We start from the raw sequence: 8,114 nt of genomic DNA on the forward strand, positions 1-8,114 counted from the left end.
GGCTCCGGACGCGCAGGCCCAGCGGCCATGGCTCACGGGCCCAGCCGCTCCGCGGCATGTGGGCTCTTCCCGAAACGGGGCCCGAACCCGCGTCCCCTGCATCGGCAGGCGGACTCTCAAGCACTGCGCCACCAGGGAAGCCCGACATGGAACTTTTAATAACCTTAGACCTTGCTTGCTAATGAGATGCCAAAATTTCATGGGGGGAATCATGCTTGAGTACAGATGCCTATAGGCAACTGTGTATGTAAGGGATTTGAGAATGAATGGATTGCCTGGCACTGAACACAACAGCTCTCGGGGCTAGTCTGGCTTTGGTGACAGGTGACCCTGTAACTGTGGGTGGGCAGTTTCTATGATAGCAGTGTCTGTCGTTATAGAGAAGATGATGCCACACTGCTGGGCCTGAACAGGTGAAGCTACACCATGTGCTGAAGGCCGAGGACCCATCTCAGGGCTGTGCTGATGCCTGGTATCCACCACCTGAGGTACAGGCATGTTCGTAAGACCGAGAAGTGAATCTGAGAGGGAGCAGAAGTTGGGAAAGAGAACGAGGCCTTTCAGTATCCTCAGCAGGACCAAGAGGATACTCTTGGATGATGGATGCAAAGGGCGGCCATTGCCATATGCTGCTGACCAGGAGCTGGACAGAGGGGAAGCCAGGCACAGGCTCACTTCCTCTGGGATTTCATGAAATGGGAGGGATAATCTCCCAAGATCAAATTAGCTAGATAAGGATTCCAGCCCTGTGCTTTGTAAACAAGACTTTATATTCCATGTACTCTCTCTGTTTAGTTCTCTTTTGTTCTTTCTCAGTGTTTGGAAGGGTTAGAAGTCCCAGCCTGTGCTTCTGTTTTGAAGGGAGCCAAAGAAAGGGCTGAAGTCCAGGCCTGGGCTTGACTGCATTAAAGGAGAGAAGACAGTCTGGTGGCCTGGAAAACAAGAGCAGAGGACACCCAGGAGGGACAGAAGACCAAGAAGGATAGGAACAAGCCACTTGGAGTAGGGACTGTGCTTTCATTGTGAAAACTGGGCTTCTCTCCTTAGGGGAGGTGGTGTGCCCTTGCACAGGTTTGTCTCCAACAGTGAAGCCCTTTCTCCAGCTCTCCCTTGAACACTGGGGTTGACTCATGCAGGCTGACACCTCTCACTCTGGTTGAATCTTCCACCAACTAGGCTCTACTGGTCATTCCTATGTGTTTTGAAGCATGTCCATCTCACTTCTAATCCACATTTTATTACCTTATTCATTGGGTGCATGTGATTTCCAGAGTCTGCCAGCAATGAGGCACAGACACATACCCTGTCCCAAAGGTAGCAGCTGATTAATTGATTAAGATGCAGGATCTACATTACCTTCATCTACTGTTACATATATCTTTCATGATTTAGTGGAAAATGCACTTGAAATATAAATTATATTAAAAAGGAAAAATCCAAGTATTTCCAAACCAAAGTGAAAACAATGTCCAGACGACCAAACTTGTTTGATCACCATGGAAAGAAGCTGTTGGACACTTCCTTTGCCACAAAGTTGAGTTCATCCCCTACCTCCCTGTGTTCTCTCTGTCCCAGCTCCCCTCTAGGGCTTCAGGCCAACTTCCTTGAACTTGGCTCTTTCATGGGAATGGTTGGGCAATGAGCTAACTGTGGTCCCTTGCATTTTCTCAGCTCCTGAGAGCTGCTGGTTGCTGCCGGTCCAGCCCTTGACAACCCCTGACCCCTCAGCTCTTGCAAACATCCTCTTATTAACTATTTGAGCTCTTTGGGATTTCCTTTGCCTCCTCCTCCAACATGAGCGCCCTCTTGGTTTCTGTTGGCTGCTCACTTGGGCCCTAGACCCACAACTGCCCTGGACTGGCACCTCCAGGGATGTTGTGCAATGAAATGAATTGGGACCCATTTCAGCAATGGCGAGGGCTCCAACCTGCTTCTCTGCTCCTTTTCCTCTTCCTCAGTTTCTTCTGCCTCTTCAGCTTCCTCAGGGCTCTCGGTCTTCTGTTCTTCTTCCTCCTTCAGGTCTTGAAGCTCCTTGGTCTTCTTTAGACCTTCCTGGTATCTGGGAGGCAACAACGAACAATTGAGTCTGGAAAGGCCAGGGGCGGAGCATCCTTTCCTGAGTTGCTAGAGGAGGCACTGAGCATCTCTGATGATTACACACTCACTTCCTGTGGTTCCACACAATAGGAAAAAGCTGGGAAGCTCCACCGCATCCTATGGTGGCTCCTGTCAGGATGATTTCCCCTCACCCCTCGGCCATTCTTCCTGTTTATGTGAAAGTGTGACAAAAGAGACAGGGAAAAAACATGGGTGCAGAGTCTCCTGGCTGAATTCTTCTACAAACCATTTGGGGGGGCTAAGGACTGTGTGGCCTTGGAGCCTCAGCTCCTCCCCTGTAAAAAGGAGAGGCTGGCACTCATTGCACGGATGTTGGAACATTTTGAGGAAGTGCCAGGCATATGGCTTGACCTGGGGAAGGTGACACCTGTCACACAGGCTTGTTGGGAAGCTTTGTGAAAGTGAAAGGCACACAGGTTCACAGTAAATGTTCACAAAGCTGATGGAAGCATTCACTCCCCTGCATTCTAAGTACAGAGGACAGGTGTGGGTGAAAAGACAGGCTTTCCAAGAGAAACCCTCTGACTTCCTTCTCCCAGGTTCAATATTACCCTGAACATACTTTTTGCGTGTCCTACAGCTGAGTGTTTGAGGTTAGCGCAGTTGGGTTGGGGCAACCCCACCACGGTGCAGGTGGCCACCACACCGAAGCCCACAGGTCCCACGTCAGAGGGAAGCTGTATCTCCCTCAGGAGCTACTGGGAAAGAAGCTCAGGATGTGGTACCTGGTCAGCGGTACTTCTGTACCTGGCTCAGCTGGGGCCTTGCTCAGTATTCTGCCTCGTCAGTGACTAACAACGAGCCAAAAGTGCTACTGAAGCTCAATTAGAGAAGGGGGCAGCTGGAAGTTAGGGGACTCCTTTGACAGGAAGAAGGGATGGCTGAGGCAGTTCCAGGAAGTGGGGCTGCAGCTGCTCGTGGGCACTGCTGGAAGTGGCGTGACTGCTCTGGGCATGTGTCAGGAAGCCTCAGGCACCACCAAGAGGAACCCACCCAGGGCCCCTGATTTCCAGATCACTCTGGTGGCTTTCTGCCTAAAAAAGAGGGCAGCCTAGTTATTATCTACCACACCCTCTTGCCTCGTTTCCTCCTGTCTTTCCTGTGGAACAGCACCGCTCTTTCCTATGTAGCTCCTTACTCAGGCAAGGAGGTCCCAGGGCCACGGGTTGCTTCCCTAAATCCTCTAAGAGACAGGAAAGGCCCGTGGGAAGGTATCTTTTGAGCAATGCCAGGTGACCTCAGGGCTGCTGAAGGCTGACTCACCCCTTCTTGTATGCTTCTTCCTCCATCCTGGCCTTGGTCTCCTGGCTAAACCCCTCCAGGCAGCTTGGAGTCGGCACGGAAGCAGAGGCCTCACAATCCAGGTCCCCGTTCGTCTTCCCACTATAGCAAGAAGAAGGAAGCACAGGGCGTCCTTTCAGGGACAGATGGGACTTCTGAAAACCAAACCATGTCTTTAGCCTGTTCCTGGCCGGAAGTGAGGAAACTCATTCTGGATTGAATTCATTTCAATCTTTCTACCTTAAGATTTTATAAAGGCCTTAGTCCATGAATCCTCCTTGGGCCCCCAGACATCAAGTACTGCACCAGCTTGCCTTTTTCCTCCTGCTCTCAAATCCACTTTTATTCTTATTCCAGGAGATGCTCTGAGTGGACAGACAGATATTGGGAGCTCCAGGGCACTGAGAGGAGGAAGATGGAGGTGGACCAAACGTTCAGAGTCATCTCATCCCTGTAGTCCATCTTCTGCTTCATTCATGTAAATACCTACCCAGTGCTAAGTCACAGGCACCTTGTAATGTGCTGGGGATACATTAGAAAACAAAAGAAAAGGTCTTTGCCAACACGGAGCACAGCAGGAGAGAATGCCCAAAAAAGGAAAGAAAAAATATGAAATTAATTACAAATTGTGATAACTTTTATGAGAGAAACAAACTCTGTGCAATGACAGAAAATAATGAGGAGAGAATCTGCTTAGATTGTGTGACCAGAAAAGGCCTCTCAGAGATGGAGTAACTGAAGCACAGACCTGAAAGATGAGAAGTCAGCCACATCTATAGCAGAGGGAAGATCCTCCCAGGTAGAGGATGCAGGATGTGTGGACACCTCAGGATACAAAAGATGTGGAGATGTTTGAGGAACTGTAGACGAGCAATGAGGTAAGGGTTAACTTCTGGACAGGATTTTTGATGCCTGTGAGGTATCCAGGTGGAGATGTCAAGTTGGTAGTTGGATATACCAAAGTGAGTGAGAGAAGAGCTCTAGGCTGGAGATATTCAGAATATAGATGGTATTTAAAGCCAGGGGAATGGATAAGACTGTCTGGGGACATAGTATGAGGAAAGATGAGAAGAGGATCGAGGACCAAGCCACAGGCATCTCTGTCCTCAGCTCAGGTGGAGAAGGAGAAGCCTGTGGAGGAGCTGAGAAGTAGCAGCCACAGAGGTAAGAGGAGAACCCGGAGAGCATGGAGTCCTGGGAGCTGGGTGAGTGTAAGCAGCTCTTTGCAGGAAACCGCCCTCAGCAGGAAGCCCATTTTCTTGTCACTTTAGCAAAGCTATATTGTAACTAACTTTTGTTTTCCTGTGCCGATTTTTTTTTTGAATAACATTTTTTACAATGTTGTGTTCTTTTTTGCTGTAGAGCAAAGTGAGTCAGCTATATGTATACATATATCCCCTCATTTTTGGATTTCCTTCCCATTTAGGTCACCACGGAGCACTGAGTAGAGTTCCTTGTGCTGTACAGTAGGTTCTCATTAGTTATCTATTTTATACACATTAGTGTATATATGTCAATCCCAATCTCCCAGTTTATCCCACCACCCCCCTTCCCCCCTTGGTGCCCATATGTTTGTTCTCTCAAATAGGTTCAGCTGTACCATTTTTCTAGATTCCACATATGTGCATTAATATATGATATTTGTTTTTCTCTTTCGGACTTACTTCACTCTGTATGACAGTCTCTAGGTCCATCTGTCTCTCTGAAAATGGCACAGTTTCATTTCTTCTTATGGCTGAGTAATGTTCCATCGTATATATGTACCACATCTTCTTTATCCATTCCTCTGTTGATGGACATTTAGGTTGCTTCCATGTCCTGTCTATTGCAAATAGTGCTGCAATGAACACTGGGGTGCATGTATCTTTTGGAATTACGGTTTTCTCTGAGTATATGCCCAGGAGTGAGATTGCTGGGTCATATGGTAGTTCTATTTTTAGTTTTTTAAGGAACCTCCAGACTGTTCTCCATAGTGGCTGTATCAATTTACATTCTCACGTAGAATGTAGGAGGGTTCCCTTTTCTTCACATCCTCTCCAGCATTTATTGTTTGTAGACTTTTTGATGATGGCCATCCTGACTGGTCTGAGGTGATACCTCATTGTAGTTTTGATTTGCATTTCTCTAATAATTAGTGATGTTGAGCATCTTTTCATGTGCCTCTTGGCCATCTGTGTGTCTTCTTTGTAGAAATGTCTATTTAGGTCTTCTGCCCATTTTTTGGTTGGGTTGTTTGTTTTTTGATATTGAGCTGCATGAGCTGCTGGTATATTTTGGAGATTAATCCCTTGCCAGTTGCTTCCTTTGCAAATATTTTCTCCCATTCTGAGGATTGTCTTTTGGTCTTGTTTGTGGTTTCCTTTGCTGTGCAAAAGCTTTTAAGTTTCATTAGGTCCCATTTGTTTATTTTTATTTTCATTACTCTAGGAGGTGGGTCAAAAAAGATCTTGCTGCGATTTATGTCAAAGAGTGTTTTGCCTATGTTTTACTCTAAGAGTTTTATAGTGTACAGCCTTACATTTAGGTCTTTAATTGACTTTGAGTTTATTTTTGTGTATGCTGTTAGGGAGTGTTCTAATTTCATTCTTTTACATGTAGCTGTCCAGTTTTCCCAGTGCCACTTATTGAAGGGACTGTCTTTTCTCCATTGTTTATTCTTGCCTCCTTTGTCATTGATTAGGTGACCATAGGTGCATGGGTTTATCTCTGGACTTTCTATCCTGTTCCATTGATCTATATTTGTTTTTGTGCCAGTACCATACTGTCTTGATTACTGTAGCTTTGTAGTATAGTCTGAAGTCAGGGAACCTGATTCCTCCAGCTTCGTTTTTCTTTCTCAAGATTGTTTTCACTATTCGGGGTCTTTTGTGTTTCCATACAAAAGGTAAAATTTTTTGTTCTAATTCTGTGAAAAATATCCTTGGTAATTTGATAGGGATTGCATTGAATCTATAGATTGCTTTGGGTAGTATAATCATTTTCACAATATTGATTCTTGCGATCCAAGAACATGGTACATCTCTCCATCTGTTTGTGTCGTCTTTGATTTCTTTCATCAGTAACTTATAGTTTTCTGAGTACAGGTCTCTTACCCCTTTTAAGCCAGGCACCCCCATGTTCTACTCATCTCCAGCTCACGCACACCTTTCAAATCTTTTAATTACACGATACCTTGCCTAACTTGTTGGTTCTTTCCATAGATCAAAGAGGTAGGAATGAAGAATAAGTAATTAACAGATGACTAGATCTCTTCCCTAGCTTCCCCTTCAGTAATCTCCCAAACAAACCGTGTGACCAAACTGTGTGAACAAGATAACATCTAGAGTGAACGAGCCTGCATGCAGTGGGGGGATGGTGACCACTCTGACCCCCATCCCAATGACTGAGATTACTTCCCTCCTTCCCTTTAAAAGTTTCATGGCTGAGCAGAATCTTTGGAGGTGGTTTTTGGGGACACTGAGTCCACCATCTCCCCAGATTGCCAGCATTCTGATTAAAGGCACCTTTCTTTTCTACTGTTTGTGAGTAGTGATTTTGTAAGCAGTGCGCAGTGGGACCCCCATTTGATAACAAAAGGAGAGCGTGTCAAGGAGGGAGCATTAAGTGTGTCATGCACACACTTTTGAGAGCCCGAGTCAGATGAGTACAGAAAAGGCAACTATTGGATTGGATAACATGGAGGTCAAGAGGAGCTTTGGTTACACGGTAGGAGCAAAGACAGATTGGAACGGGCTGAGGGAAGAATGGGAGGTGAGAAAGGGGAAGACGTAGACAGGAATTTGACAAGGACAGGGAATAGAATACTGTGTCAGGGGAACACGTAGCTGAAAAAGTGGGTCAAGGGATGAAAGCACATTTGAATGTGGATAGAAATGATCCAGTAGAGGGGATGAGAGAAAGGGGAGGACCAAAGGAATAAATTCTTTGCAAGAAGAAAGTAGGGACATACCTTAGAAAGGTGGAGAAACTTCTCCTTGGTCATAACAAAGGGAGGAAGGAAATGAAGATGGTGAGCTGGGAGTTTGGCAAAGGAAGATGAGAGGGATCCGCCTATCTGATAGCTTAAATTTTCTCTATAAAATGGAAGACAAGGTCATCTGCTAAAAGTGAGAGGTAGGGAGGTCTAGGAAGGCTTGAAGAGGGAAGAGAAGGTGTAAGAATCATGGCGTGGGGGTGGGGGGACAAACGTGCTAGAAGATCACAGTAGGATGGCTGATGGTGCTGGGAGCCCATTTGAGGTATGAAATCATGAGTTTAAAGGAAGTATACTGGTGGCCATGCCTTCTCTATAAATCCTGCAGCTTACCTAGGTGTCCGGAATCCCAATGGGAGTCTTGTCATGGAGTAGCCCTCGAACAAGGCAGAACAGTGAGCAGAGCTTTTCAGCCAGGACTCTGAAAGATCACAGCTGCCACCCTCCCTGACCTCTTAGACAGGCTTTATGAGTGAGTCTCCTCATTCTTGGCATCAGTTTCCCATGTCTTAGTTTCCCTCAGACCTTGTAAAATTTACATTTCATCAGGCTGGAAACCAAAAGCCATTGTGAACAAGAAAGATAATGCTCTAAAAATATCAGCTATTCATAGCATTTCTCCTTTTTAAAATTACATTATCCACTCCCTTCCATGCGATCTTTGCCTAATGTGCAGTTTCCTATTTGTCCTAATGACTGGAACAAGAGCAGAAAAACACAGCTACAGCCAAGGGTAGGGAAA

General features: G+C 46.1%; 1 protein-coding gene across 5 annotated transcripts in view; it reads right to left on the bottom strand.

Annotated features, from left to right (window-relative positions):
* IRAG1 (inositol 1,4,5-triphosphate receptor associated 1) overlaps window positions 1-8,114 on the bottom strand; it is a 118,512-nt gene that overhangs the window by 3,746 nt on the left and 106,652 nt on the right. For all 5 annotated transcript variants that reach the window (XM_007471400.1, XM_007471397.1, XM_007471396.1 and 2 more), the window contains 2 exons: window positions 3,382-3,501; window positions 1,928-2,059 (listed from right to left, as the gene is read on the bottom strand). In XM_007471400.1, the coding sequence (XP_007471462.1) occupies window positions 1,928-2,059; window positions 3,382-3,501 (252 nt within the window). The remainder of the gene's footprint in view (window positions 1-1,927; window positions 2,060-3,381; window positions 3,502-8,114) is intronic.

The sequence above is a fragment of the Lipotes vexillifer genome, unplaced genomic scaffold (assembly GCF_000442215.2).
Source record: "Lipotes vexillifer unplaced genomic scaffold, Lipotes_vexillifer_v1.1 scaffold6, whole genome shotgun sequence".
NCBI lineage: Eukaryota > Metazoa > Chordata > Mammalia > Artiodactyla > Lipotidae > Lipotes > Lipotes vexillifer.